This window comes from Stomoxys calcitrans, chromosome 5 (assembly GCF_963082655.1).
Source record: "Stomoxys calcitrans chromosome 5, idStoCalc2.1, whole genome shotgun sequence".
NCBI lineage: Eukaryota > Metazoa > Arthropoda > Insecta > Diptera > Muscidae > Stomoxys > Stomoxys calcitrans.
The window spans coordinates 576058-590636 of NC_081556.1; the positions used below are offsets into that span (position 1 = coordinate 576058).

At 40.5% G+C, this 14579-nt stretch overlaps 1 protein-coding gene across 3 annotated transcripts in view; it reads left to right on the top strand.

Moving 5' to 3' along the window:
- LOC106086517 (uncharacterized) overlaps positions 1-10289 on the top strand; it is a 132507-nt gene extending 122218 nt beyond the window's left edge. For all 3 annotated transcript variants that reach the window (XM_059370181.1, XM_059370182.1, XM_059370183.1), the window contains 4 exons: positions 4174-6070; positions 6169-6435; positions 6505-6615; positions 9147-10289. In XM_059370181.1, coding sequence (XP_059226164.1) covers positions 4174-6070; positions 6169-6435; positions 6505-6615; positions 9147-9338 — 2467 coding nt within the window. In that variant the 3' untranslated portion in view covers positions 9339-10289. The remainder of the gene's footprint in view (positions 1-4173; positions 6071-6168; positions 6436-6504; positions 6616-9146) is intronic.
- Positions 10290-14579: the final 4290 nt, after the last annotated feature.

The window sequence follows — 14579 nt, forward strand, 5'->3', positions numbered from 1 at the left end:
TTTAAAAAAAAACATTAGGCAAATAAAAATTTATTTTTATTAATGACGGTGATAATCGAATTTTAAACTTTTTTTAGTTCCTATTTAGTCACTCATTGGTATATATCGCCAAGTGGCACGTTTTCTGCCGTACTGAGACACTATTTAGCGTAAAAAATGATATCGCCTGAGATTGTTTTCAACTTCCCTGAGTGCAGATTTAGTGACTCGCACGATAGAAAATGTTTGCAGGGATATACGGTATAAAACAGGGATGTCCAAAATAAAAATGTTATTGTATGTGTGAGATGCCCTCTTTAAATATTTTTAATCCTCTCTATGCGTAAAATGATTTTTTTGACTGAATGATTGATTTTTTGGAAAATTAAACATAAAATAAACAAATTTTAAATCCTTTTTCAGTCATTCCAAGGGAAAATAAAAAAAAAGCATTGCTTTAAAAATTAAACCAGGGAAATGATGTGTACTCATGCGCATGTTCACCCGTTGCTGTCGGAAACAAAGAGAATATTGAGTCGATTATGGATTGCAACCCAACTGCAGTTGAGTTGCCAACAGGCAAAGTTGTTATAGAAATTTCCATTTCTGTATTGAATTGCATATTTTTTTAAATTTACTTAGTAGCTGAGCGTTCAAAATACTTAAATTGAATGAAACTGACAAACATTTCCTATATATAGATGGGCTATAAAAATTTGATGATTTTATCTTCTGGCAACGCAACCATGTTGAGTTGCCATTCATAATCGACGCCTAAGAATACGTGTGACTTGTCATCAAAGCTACGGTAAACGGCTGGACATCACTGGTGTAGAATTAAAGAAGCGTCCTATCATTTGAATATTAGGGCACTTCATCTAATGAAAACTATTATATTTTTATACCCACCACCGAAGGATGGGGGTATATTCATTTTGTCATTCCGTTTGTAACACATTGAAATTTCCATTACCGACCCTATAAAGTATACATATTCTTGGTCGTCGTACAAATCTAAGACGATCTAGCCATGCCCGTCCGTCTATCTGTTGAAATTACGCTACAGTCTTCAAAAAAAAAAAAAAGAGATTTAGAGCTGAAACATTGCACAGATTGTGTTTTTTTTTTGTCTATAAGCAGGTTAAGTTCCAAGATGGGCTATATCGGACTATATCTTGATATAACCCCACATAGACTGATCCGCCGATTTAAGGTTTTAGGCCCATAAAAGCCACATTTATTACCCGATTTTGCTGAAATTTGGGACAGTGAGCTGTGTTAGGCCACTGCACATTCTTCTTCAATTTGGCCCCGATCGTTCCAGATTTGGATATAGCTGCCATATAGACCGATCCCTCGATTTAAGGTTTTGGGCCCGAAAAAGGGGCATTTATTGTCCGATGTGACCGAAATTTGGGACAGTGAGTTTTGTTAGGCCCCTCGACATCTTTCTGCAATTTGGCCCAGATCGGTCCGGATCTGGATATAACTGCCATATAGACTGATCTCTCGATTTAAGGTCTTGGGTCCATAAAAGACGCATTTATTGTCCGAGTTCACCGAAATTAGGAACAGAGAGTTTTGTTAGGTCCTTTAACATCTTTCTGCAATTTGGCCCAGATCGGTCCGGATTTGTATATAGCTGCCGTATAAACCGATCTCTCGATTTAAGGTCGCATTTATTATCCGATTTCGACGAGATTCGGGACAGTGAGTTGTGTTAGGCCCTTTGACATCATGTTTTAATTTGGACCAGATTGGTACGGATGTGGATATGGCTTCCACATCCTTTAACATCTTTCTGCAATTTGGCCCAGATCGGTCCGGATTTGTATATAGCTGCCGTATAAACCGATCTCATCTCTATAAACTCGATCTATGAGCACCACATAGGTTAGAACTTTGAGCTGCGTGATGTTTATTGTTATCAGCTCAAATGAGAGCTACGGGTTCACAGATTGCGGATAGTGGAATGCTCCGTAGTTATATGGACAGCTAGCGGTATGGAGTGGATAGTCTCAGTTAGAGACCGAGTGGCACCGGCTCTTGCTTAAATACTGAGTTCCCATGATACTCGATGTGGCAATGCGCCTTTTAATAATCAATGGCCGTCACGTTTCAACAACGATTGGTTCTATGGACCGAAACGACCTTGCTCACCTTACCTATAGGATCTTGACGAGGATCGCTACTTTCACATGTAAACTGACAGCACTCATTGAAATAAGAAAAGTCTCCCTGTTTTGTCTTTTAATGGGAAGTTCGTGGGCATGTTTCAACAGCAACATTGATTAAGATTTAAATATGGTTTCTAGGTAGGCTCTGTTAGCAACAATCATTTTTTTTGAGATTACTATATCGAATTCGTACCGAACCCTGGGTAATTTTAATTCGGTGAATTGTCACGTATGTGTCACGAAATATTTTTGGATATATTTTTGTTTAAAGTTTTATTGTTAACCGTCTCTAATTAGCGTTGCCTTAGTGTGCTGGGGTTTCATCTAAGTTCGCTCTCATAGCTCTCTACCCAGCTATGACGTCCAAGCAACAAACGCAATTCAATTGGAATGAATTGAATGAAGATGAGTTTAAACAAATAGAAGCATATATTTCGCAATGTCTGTTGATGGCATTCCGCATCATTCCGTTCTGGGCCAAACTGAAAAGTATTGGGGTGTTTGTAATTGTTTTTTTTTTTTTTTTTTTTTTTTTGCTGAGCAAGTCTTTGTACAATTAAAGTGAATAGGAGTACGATGCCTGTTTTGGAATATCTACAATACAACTTGTATTGACATGTGTCGGAGGCCAACGTAGCGCAGAGGTTAGAATGTCCACCTATGATGAATCCTGGCGAGACCACCAGAAAAAAAATGTCGGCGGTGGTTATACCACCCTAGTGCAGACGACATTTGCGAGGTACAAATACAAATTTTGCCCATGAACATTCCACTAAGAAACAGGGGCAAACTTCTCACATATTAGTGAGTGCAGTCCGATTCAAGTTTAAGCTCAATAATAAGGGGCCTCCTTTTTTTAGGCGAGTCCGAACGGCGTGCCGCAGTGCCACATCTCTTTGGAGAGAAGTTTTACATGGTATAGTACCTCACAAATGTTTGTTAGGAGGGGAAAACCAGCGCAGAAAAAATTTCTCGCCAGGATTTGAACCCAGGCGTTCAGCGTCATAGGCAGACATGCTAACCTCTGCGCTACAGTGTTGAGGGACTACGCCATGTAAAAACTTCTCTAGCCAAAGAGGGTGTCGCACTGCGGCACGCCGTTCGTACTCGGCTATAAGAAGGAGGTCCCTTTTCATTGAGCATAACATCTGAATCGGACAGCAGGACTCATTGAAATGTGAGATGTGATTGCCCTCTGTTCCTTCATGGAATATTCATGGGCAAATTTTGGTTTTTGTTTTTAGTAAGCATTTTTGCCACATAAATGTTGCTAATGCTAGTGTAACTGGGCTGGGTTAGTTAAAAAAATGGTGCCAGCCTGCAACCAGACCCTTGACTAAGCGGGAATAAATGCAAATTTGTGGCAAATTTATCTTCGATTGGGCTGTACCTTTCTTTCCTTCGTTTAGAGAAATAACGAACTTCTGTTCTGTTTTAGAGTTCAGTTTTCACTACCAATGACTTTGAGTATTGGGGAGGCTGTTATTGTTGTGGATAATTTTGTATTTTATTCGAAAATATTTGAAATTTAGGATGTCAAAAGCGTACAATGAGCTTGCAAAGAACATGTGTCAATGCATATGAGAACGTGTAATAGGTGACCGAAAATATCTCTCAGTCGTAGTGAGCCAATTATTTCGACGCCATGAACTTCCTGTCGCCGGACGACATTTTTACTGGGGCTCGCCGCAAAAGTCTTTGCAATGGTTCTCTGTTAACGCTCGCGGGCAAGCACAACGGAGACAATAGCTCCTCGGGCAAAAATAAAAAAGAACGACGCCGCGGAAGTTTTAACGAACCTGTAGCAACCAGCGGCGGATGCGGCAAGGATAGTGGCGGACGCAGAGCTTCATTGGTTTCAAGGTAAATTGTGGGTATTGGCAGGGGGGGAGAGAATGGAAGAACAAGGGAGACATGTTAGCTGAGAGTGTTAGAGCAAGGCTACATCAAGCCTCTTTAATCCAAATAGACGTGTGTCTGAATGTGGTATAATTTGTTGTTTGTTTTCACTTTTCAGATGGTTTAAGCACATATCGGATGCTGCCGAACAATACAAGCCCCGCTCCAAAAACACAAATCATGAACATATTGATGATCCGGCCATTGCGACATTACCGCATTCCAATACACGCGAATCCTTGGAGCTGACACCGGAACGAATGCCACCGCAGTCGGCTACCGCAACTGTGATAACGACGCCGTTGGCACCCATAATGCCAATGCCAAGTGTGAACAATGAGAGAAGTGGCTTTGGCAGTCATCCCAGTGATGTGCAGTTGCGTAATGGTCGCCGCGAGAGCACACCAACGTCAGTGGGCACGGCAAGTGACTCCTATCCCCCCTACTACAACATGAAACAGAGATTGAGCCACAACGAGCTGTCGGCAAATGCGAGCGCTGTCAATCGTACCATGTCCACTCGCAGCTGTGGCGATGCCTATCATAACTACAGCAACACGGGTGACTTTGCGGGCGCAAATGGCGTCACTTTGCGGCACACACAGTCGGCCAGACAGGCCAACGGATCTGGCGAAGACAACGCCGCCGGCTCCGTTAGCAATAAGAGAGACAGCGCTAGTATTGTCTATTCCAATAATTCCAATAACACCCGTACTTTAATGCAATCATCGCCGCCACTGGTGGAACCCACAGCTATACAGATTAGTATAAGTCCTGCCCATACAGCGGAGCCTGTTCTAACACCGGCCGAAAAGCTGAGACGTCTGGATGCCAGCATACGGGACGGTCTGTTGGAAAAACAAAAGATAATATGTGATATGTTCCGCCTGCCCGTGGAACACTTTCACGAGATTGTAGATATTGCGGCCATGCCGGAGGCACCAAAGGACAGCACTGATATAGCCTTGGCTGCCTATGCCCAAGTGCAGTCGCTCACCGAAGTGATAAACGAGTACATGAAGGTAACTCCCGAGCAAGAGGTATCGGCGGTCTCAACTGCTGTCTGTGACAAGTGTCACGAGAAACAGCAACAGAATCGACAACGTCTCCCCCCCCACAATGTGGGAAAATTAAGTGTTGGCCCAGATGTACCTCCGCCCTTGCCTCCGCCAAACAAGCAAACGGCCCAGGCGCAGCAACAGACACCAGCGCCGACGGCGACAAAGATTCAAATGTGCGCTTTGGAGGAGACAAACATTCACGAAGATGACGATGGATATTGCGAAATTGACGAGTTGCGTTTGCCAGCTTTACCTCCTTTAACAAAGACAACGTCCACCCCTGCAGGAATACCTCCGCCAACCCCACCCATAACAAAGACAACAGCAGCTATGAAGGGTTCACCCCCACCGCCCCTGCCACCACCAGCCGGCAGCTTCAAAAGTCCGCCTCCCCCTCCACCGCCTCCGGTAAAAAGCACGGCGGCGCCAACGACATGCTCTTCCATATCCACATCGACGACACCCGAATTAATAAAACGCCAAAGTACAATCAGTGCTGACAGCATTCCAGAAGAATCTACTGATGACCTTACGAATGCTCTGGCGGATGGTGCTTCGAAAGCCGAAGAAGTCATTGAGGATGGACATCGGCTAATGGATACCCCAGAAGAGCCGCCACAAACTTTGGACAAAAACAATACAAACGAATCGCTTTGCGACATTGCGGAGAATGTGGAAACAACAGCTCCTATAGCCACTATCGATGATGAGGAGGATAAAGAGGACGATTCGGCAATGCATACAGCCGAATGCGAAAGCATTTCCGTTGATGATAAATCAATCCAACCGTTGGAGGCTGACGGGAAGCCCACCACCCCCGCCATAGCAACAGAAAATGAATTAAGCGCACCCATGATTGCAGAGCCCCAAAGACAGAACAGCAATGCCACGCAGGCCGATGATCTTTCACTGGGAAGCGAACATGTTGAGGTCAACCAGGCATTCGAGTGTTTGGTAAGTTGGCTGGAAATATCAGAAAAGCCCCAAATCACTAAAGAAATAATGTTTTGACTCCAAACCTCTCTCTCTCTCCCCTTCTATCTATTTTTTAGGCTATGCTAAATAATTTGACAACCGTGGCTACCTCTATGGTCGATAGCTCAACCCAAACGTTGTCCACAGCCACAATTTCACCAATCTGCTCTGGCAGCAACGCAAGCACCCTCCCAAATGCAACTGGTGCCAGCAGCAACGGCCATCTTCCCACTCCGTGTGGACCAAATCGCGTCCAGCATGCAAATTCATTAGAGCCAAGTGTACCTTGCTATGCTTTAAGCAGCATTGTTAGTTCTCTGAATGCGCAAATTTCATTACTATTGGTAAGTCCAAAAGAGAATTGCACCGCCCTGCACGATTTGACCCAATCGATTCCTTCTTCTACTTTTTAGCCCAAGATCAATGAACGTGATATGGAACGGGAACGTTTAAGAAAGGAAAACCAACATTTAAGAGAATTATTGAATGCGATGCATGAACGACAGAGAGTTGAATCAAAACTGGTGAGTACTGACTAGCAATGCTGAATTTTGAAATCAACAAATAAATGCACAAGCCAAACCAGCCCGTGGACACAAAAATCCAAGCCATCAAGAGCCCCTCGAGAGCCCCTTGTGGGAAAACATTTTCTTTTATGTGCTATTTACAGTGCTTTGTATCAAGGGGTGCCAATTTTGTGACTTCGCACTACATTTTCAGCTTTTTAGCTCACAAAAACCCCCAAAATGTACCACCAAGTGGCAAACGAACAAAAGACACTTAATCCAACCTTTTTGTATTTCTAGTTAGTGCATTTTACCCTTTTTCCAAAGTTGAGTTTTTTTTTTTTTTTATCGAAACCACAATTTTGGTACGCTTATGCTGTTGTTGTAGCCGCATTTTCCACGTCTTTTTTTTTTACTCACCAGACACACAACTTACGATCGAAAATATATTTTTCTATGAAACGAATAATTTTTCTCCAAGCGTCTCAGATCATGCGGGAGCTTTATCCAAATCTGAATCGATATGGCCCATTTGAAATCCCCAACGACCTACATAAACATTTCGATTTCGACAGACGGGCGGACGTGTGTCCCCAGGAGAACACTATGTGCAAATTTTCAGCCAAATCGGACAAAAATTGCGGCTTTCAGGGTCTTGAGCCCTTGAGCCAAATCGGGAGATCGGTTAATATGGGAGCTATATGAGGTTATATACCTTCAAAACGTACTCGGCACAGTTGTTGGAACCCATAACAGAACACTATGTGCAAAATTTCAGCCAAATCGGATAAAATTTGAGGCTTCCAGGGGCTCAAGAGGTCAAATCGGGAGTACGGGTTAAATGGGAGCTATATCAGGTTCTTTACCGATTCGGACCGTACTTAGCACAGTTGTTGGATCGGTTAATACGGGAGCTATATCCAAATCTGAACTCACCACCGAAGCATGGGGGTATATTCATGCTGTCATTCCGTTTGCAACATCCAAATATCCATTTCCGACCCTATAAAGTATATATATATTCTTGATCAGCGTTAAAATCAAAGAGAATTTAGCCATGTTCGTCCGTCTGTCTGTCTGCCTGTTGAAATGGCGCTACAGTTTTTAAAAATAGAGATATTGAACTGAAACTTTGCACAGATTCTTTTTTTTTTCTATAAGCAGGTTAAGTTCCGATGAAGGCTATATCGGACTATATCTTCATATAGCCCCCATATAGACCGATTCGCCGATTTAGGGTCTTAGGCCCATAAAAGCCAAATTTATTATCCAATTTTGCTGAAATTTGAGACAGTGAGTTGTGTTAGGCCCTTGACATTCTTTTTCAATATGGCCCAGATCGGTCCAGATTTGGATATAGCTGCCATATAGAACCATCCGCCGATTTTCGGTCTTAGGCCCATAAAAGTCACATGTATTATCCAATTTTGCTGAAATTTGGGACAGTGTATTGTGTTAGGTTCCTCGACATTCTTCTTCAATTTGGCTCACATCGGGCCAAATTTGGATATAGCTGCCATATAGACCGATTTTTCGATTTAAGGTTTTTAGGCCCCAAAAGGCGCTTTTATTGTCCGATTTCGTCGAAATTTGGGACAGGGAGTTGTGTTAGGCTCTTCGGCATTTTTCTGAAACTTGGCCCAAATCGGTCCAAATTTGGATATAGCTGTCATATAGACCAATATCTCGATTTAAAGTCTTGGCCCCACAAAAGGCGCATTTATAATCCGATTTCACTGAAATTTGGGACAGTGACTTATGTTAGGCTTTTCGACATGCGTGTCGTATATGGTTCAGATCGGTCTACATTTGGATATGGCTACTAAAAAAAAAACAATATTTTGTTATACACAATTGAACAATGACTTGTACTTATAAGTATTTGGTCCAAATCTGAACATATTTCGATAAAGCTGCTGTGGGGCACAAGGTATACATTTTTCACCAGATTTTGCCGAAAGGTGGTTTACTACATATATACCCGAGTTGGTGGGTATCCAAAGTTCGGCCCGGCCGAACTTAACGCCTTTTCACTTGTTTAAATTTTTTTTAATACCATTTTGCCAACCACGTTTATCATCCCTAATGTCGCTAAGCCGAACGCCGCTGGGATTCAGTGAAAATTTTGTTTACAATATCATTCAATGACAGTGTTTTGCACGTTCAGCTACTATGTTAATTGTAAAAAAGTAGTCAATTGAACACAGAAATGAAAATTTCTATATCAACTTCCATAATCGAGCCACAACTTTACATAGACTGTTGATAGAATAGATGTATGTATATCCGACTCTGTGTAAAGCTGCCAGTTGCAACCAAAAGAATAAATAAAGAGGATTATTGTGAATCTACAAAGAAGATGTTGTGAATAAAGAAAAAAAATATGATTTTCCCCCCTTTTTTTTACTCAAAATTTTCTCTTTTTACAATTTTTTTTTAAGCTTTTTGATGGTACATTGTTAGCTTGTTATAACTTGATGTGTTCAGTAGTTTTCAAGAAATCTATTTCTCCACAGCACTGATTTGATTAATTTATTCTGTATATTTAGGAAACTCCATGTGACATCACAACAAGTGCCGAAATGGCCGATAACGAAATGGATGTCTCCTCTCCCACTACATCTACAACACCTACGCCTACTCCAGTACCAGTTAACAACATCTCGGCACAACCAGTTGGCGAAGACGAAAACAAAACGGCAGTCGGAAGCACCGATGGATCTGTGGAGGCACAAAATTAAAAACTGAACAGACTTAGTGTTAAAAGTTATGATAAAAAAAATAAATAAAAGGAAATATTTTTGATATATAACCACCTGCCAATTGAATTGGCGCTTATATAAAGTAAAGATTTACAATCGATATACATACATATATACAAATATTCATATAAACTTACTTAGAGTATCTTAGATCAGGAAACTATAAATATACATGCAATACATACACACAACCCCAATTAATAAACTACAATACGAGTACTATTGAAAATATTTTTCGTGTGCGAATCCAGCCCCCACTTACCCTCTAAAAAATGCCTTTCTCCTCAATCTCTCGCAGCCTATATCGCAAGCATTAACAAACAGCCCCTTTCATTACCATTTATGTGAAATGTTTCGAAAAATCCATACAAAGCTACTCGTCCGTACAACACTAAGCCAACCGCACAATGTCCCTTTCTACACCAACATGAAATCATACCTACAACGGCACACTCCTTGTTACGCAATTTCCTGATCTTGCAGTCATATCTTTTCCATGAACTGCATGCATACCTTTTTGTTTCCAAACGTGGACTCACTCCCTGCTAAACTCCACGCCAAACCGATTAAATTAGAAAAAGCCTTATTATTCTTGGAAAATACGTATATATACATATATGTGTGTGTGTGTGTTAGGAACAATTTAAATCGTAGCGAAAGCAAAACAACTTTTATTATTATTATTATTATTATTCTTTGTTTTATTTTTTTCCTTCCTTTGTCTTCTCTTGGAGAAACACTGCGGAAGATAGGGAACACTGCAAGTTAGTGTTACTGGATTGTATTTAAACTTTAATTCTATTAATAAATAACTAATTGTGTTTTTAGTTTACATTTACTTTTACTATAATGTATTAAAATTACAGTACACCTGCAAAAATATTTACACAAAAATAAATACAAAAAATATATTGTGCAAATCAAATAAAAGTGAAAACTAAAAAAAAAACATTTAAAAAAATACTGATCTGAAATTTGATTTGTTGAGCGGAAGCAATGTGTAAGTAGAAACCGCCATTTCCGTCCCCCTTGTTAATAATAGGTACTAATTATGCATTAAAACAACACTGTCAAAAGGACAAACGACGACAACCAAAGCAACATGAATCGAGATCAGTAAAAGCAAATAGGGGATTAGGCATGCACACAACTGAACTGTAGTTAATGCGGTTTCCGTGTGTGTAAGCGAGAAAGGCAGATATTCTCTTCACATGGAATTGTTGTTTCATAAGCTCTCTCTCTCTCTCTCTCTCAACACCAATATGAAATAGGCAGTGGTAGTGTTTGTGTTAGATCATTCAGCCATAAGAAAGCGAAGAGAGAAAGAAGTTTACTGCTACATGCAGAAAGAAACACATTTTTGTTAGTGTAAGTCTATTCAGCCATAACGAAGCAAGGCTTTCTGTTTTTTGGCGCCTACATTTTTCTGTTCGCCTGGTATTTTTTGATTTTCGTTTAGACATCTCAAAGGGGATTAAATAAAAAAATGTCATTGCAACCTGCTGCGTTTTCTAATCGCCTGGTAGAATTCCCATTTTGGTAATTATTTGAGTTTCCTCCTCCGTACTCAAAAATTTAAAATTTTTCAAAAACTTGCTTTATTAACAGGCAATCAGAAATTGCAATAGGTGTTGGTGTTAATGCATTCAGTCATAAGGTTGAAATGGCGCCTAATAAAAAAAAATTGCGAGATGCTGTATTTTCTGTTCGCCTATTTTGGTCATTATTTTTGGGGTCTCTCTCCTCCACCCAAATCAAACAAAATTGTCAAACAACTTCGTTTATACCAGGCAATCAGAAAATGCAATAGGCAGTGCAGAAAGAAACACATTTTTGTTAATGTAAGTCTATTCAGGAAGACTTAGTGTAAGGAAGCAAGGCAAAAGCTTTGTTTTTGGCGCCTAAATTTACTGTTCACCTGGTATTTTTAGATTTCTATTTAGACATCTAAAAAAATGCCATTGCAACCAACCCGCTGCGTTTTCTCGAAAATCCATCAAAACGGTCAACAAATTCACTTTATTACCAGGCAATCAGAAAATGCAAGAAAGGTATTTTTTGTTGGTGTTAATGCATTCAGCCATAAGGCTGAAATGACGCCATACTTTTCAGCGAGCCTTATAAAAAAAACATTGCGACATGCTTTATTTTCTGATCGCCTGGTAGAAATTCCTATTTTGGTTATTATTTTTGGGGTCTCTCCTCTACTCCACCCAAATCAAACAAAATTTTCAAATAACTTCGTTTATACCAGGCAATCAGAAAATGCAATAGGCAGTGCAGAAAGAAACACATTTTTGTTGGTGTAAGTCTATTCAGCCATAAGGAAGCAAAGCAAAAACTTTCTGTTTTTGGCGCCTAAATTTACTGTTCGCCTGGTATTTTTAGATTTCTATTTAGACATCTAAAAAAATGCCATTGCAACCCGCTGCGTTTTCTCGAAAATCCATCAAAACGGTCGACAAATTCACTTTATTACCAGGCAGTCAGAAAATGCAAGGCTGAAATGGCGCCATACTTTTCAGCGAGCCTTATGAAAAAACATTGCGACATGCTTTATTTTCTGATCGCCTGGTAGAAATTCCTATTTTGGTTATTATTTTTGGGGTCTCCCCGTCCTCCTCCCGAATCAAACAAAATTGTCAAACAACTTCGTTTATACCAGGCAATCAGAAAATGCAATAGGCAGTGCAGAAAGGAACACATTTTTGTTAGTGTAAGTCTATTCAGCCATAAGGAAGCAAGGCAAAAAAAGCTTTCTCTTTTTGGCGCCTAAATTTACTGTTCGCCTGGTATTTTTAGATTTCTATTTAGACATCTAAAAAATTGCCATTGCAACCAACCCGCTGCGTTTTCTCGAAAATCCATCAAAACGGTCGACAAATTCACTTTATTACCAGGCAATCAGAAAATGCAAGGCTGAAATGGCGCCATACTTTTCAGCGAGCCTTATGAAAAAAACATTGCGACATGCTTTATTTTCTGATCGCCTGGTAGAAATTCCTATTTTGGTTATTATTTTTGGGGTCTCTCTCCTCCTCCCAAATCAAACAAAATTTTCAAATAACTTCGTTTATACCAGGCGGTCAGAAAATGCAATAGGCAGTGCAGAAAGGAACACATTTTTTCATAAAACAGATGTAAGATGCTGCAAATTTCTGGTGGGAAAAAAAACTTTCCGTAGAAATTTGCAAGCTCTCAAATACCAAACTCAAAGTTTTGCCCACTCTCACGCATTCCTCCGCTCTCTTCTGCTGGTAAATAAAGTACGCGAACGCTTTTACAAAACAATTTGTTCAAATATGCACAATTTTTTGAATACACAAACACACTTATTATTAGATATTCAACCTGCCTGTCTCTTTCCATTACAAATGGTCAACGTAATTATTGCCCGCAACACTATTTTCCTCCTTGTCGGAAGTAAGGCAAATGATATGTTGTTGTTTAATTGGCGCCAAATTTTTAACTTGTACTCTTATCAAAAAATTACGAATAAATAAAAAACAGCGACATGCTGTATTTTTCGATCGCCTGTATAATTTGTGAATTTTATGGTTTTTCACTTACTTCATTGTCGTTTGTGCTCAATCTAAAGTGTCCAAAACATTGTTTTTTTTTTCATGCCAGGCAATCAGAAAGTTGTTGTTGTAGCCACATTTTCATGCGGAGGTGGCGATACTCGTCAAGCTCCTGTAGGTGAGCAAGCTCTTTCCGGTTCAAAGGATCGATCGCCGCTGGAACAGGATGGCCATTGGTTATTTAAAGGCCCCAATAACCCGCCATGTCATATCGAGCATCATATGCACTTAGTATTTTTGCAGAAGACGATGCTGCCCGGCCTCTCACTGAGACTTTCCGCTCGATACCATTGATTTAAAGGCGCCAATAATCCGCCTTGTCATATCGAATATCATAGGCACTTAGTATTTGTGCAGAAGACGATACCACCCGGCCTCTCACTGAAACTCTTCGCTTGATACCACTGATTGTCCGCGACTGCCGTTGCAGCTACTCTGTATGGAGCATTCTACTATCCGCAACCTGTGGACGCGCCAGGTAGCTAGCAGCTAATCTTCTCGTGACAGCAATGAACTCCACACAAAATTGGAGCTCAATGTCCCAGCCTGTGTGGTGCTCACAGCTATCCCCCGGAAAGCGTCCGGTCAATAGGAGTGGAAAAATACTTTTTGTTTGGCGCTACCAATCGATCCGACCATACCCGGCAGTCATAATTTAATGTAAGCAATGCCAAAAACATTGCGTGCCTGTGTATTAATTGATGTGAATATGTGTATGTATTGAGGTGCAATGAGAAAGCAAGAGAAATGCAATCTTAATAGATTTGTTGTTTTAATAATCTCCTTTGCATACATATGCATGTATTTTAATTGATGTGAATGTGTGTATGTGTTGAGAAGCAATGAGATAGCAAGAGAAATGCAATAACAATAGATTTGTTGTTTTATTAATCTCTTTGCATACATTTACAGGGTGCGCCAGAGAAACGTACTTATTTGAAAGGTCAATAAAAACAAAAGTACCTCAACTATTGTTTTATTTCCTTATTTATTTGAGAATGCAATATCCCAATTTTTTTTATACAGCATTGAAAATGACATCGGCGAGCAGTTTGCCCCAGTTCCTTAGTGGAATGTTCATGGGCAAATTTGCATTTGCACTTGCATGTTGGCAGTGGCATTGGAGATCGCAACAAATTCATTGAGTCTAATACTATGGCTCCATCTTGCTGAAACCACACGTTTCTAACGTCCATTTCTTCGAGGCTTGGAAGAAAAAAATCCTCTATCATGTTCCTGTAACGAGCTGCATTCACGGTAACTGTTCACGGCGCGTAGCGTAGCAACAAGTGAGTAACCGTTAGAAAAGCTCCCGACAACGAAGGCCCGCTGCTCCCCAGACCAGAACTTGATGGCAACAAACAGCAGAGAGGAACAAACTTGGGGACTTACACCCTCTAGATGCGCCCCCAACACACATCTAGGGGGTTTTGTCAAATATGTAAGTTTTTTGGCGCACCTTGTATAACGAACGGTTCACCTGAAATATTTGTCACTTGCTGAAGTGAGTGACGGAGAGGCAAGATTTGTTACAGAGTTGTTGTTTTTGCGGCAATCGGTTTGCATTTTCGTGTAAATGTGTAAATTTTTTTCTGGTCGTATGATTACATAAAGGATTATTTGTTTGTAATTGATATGG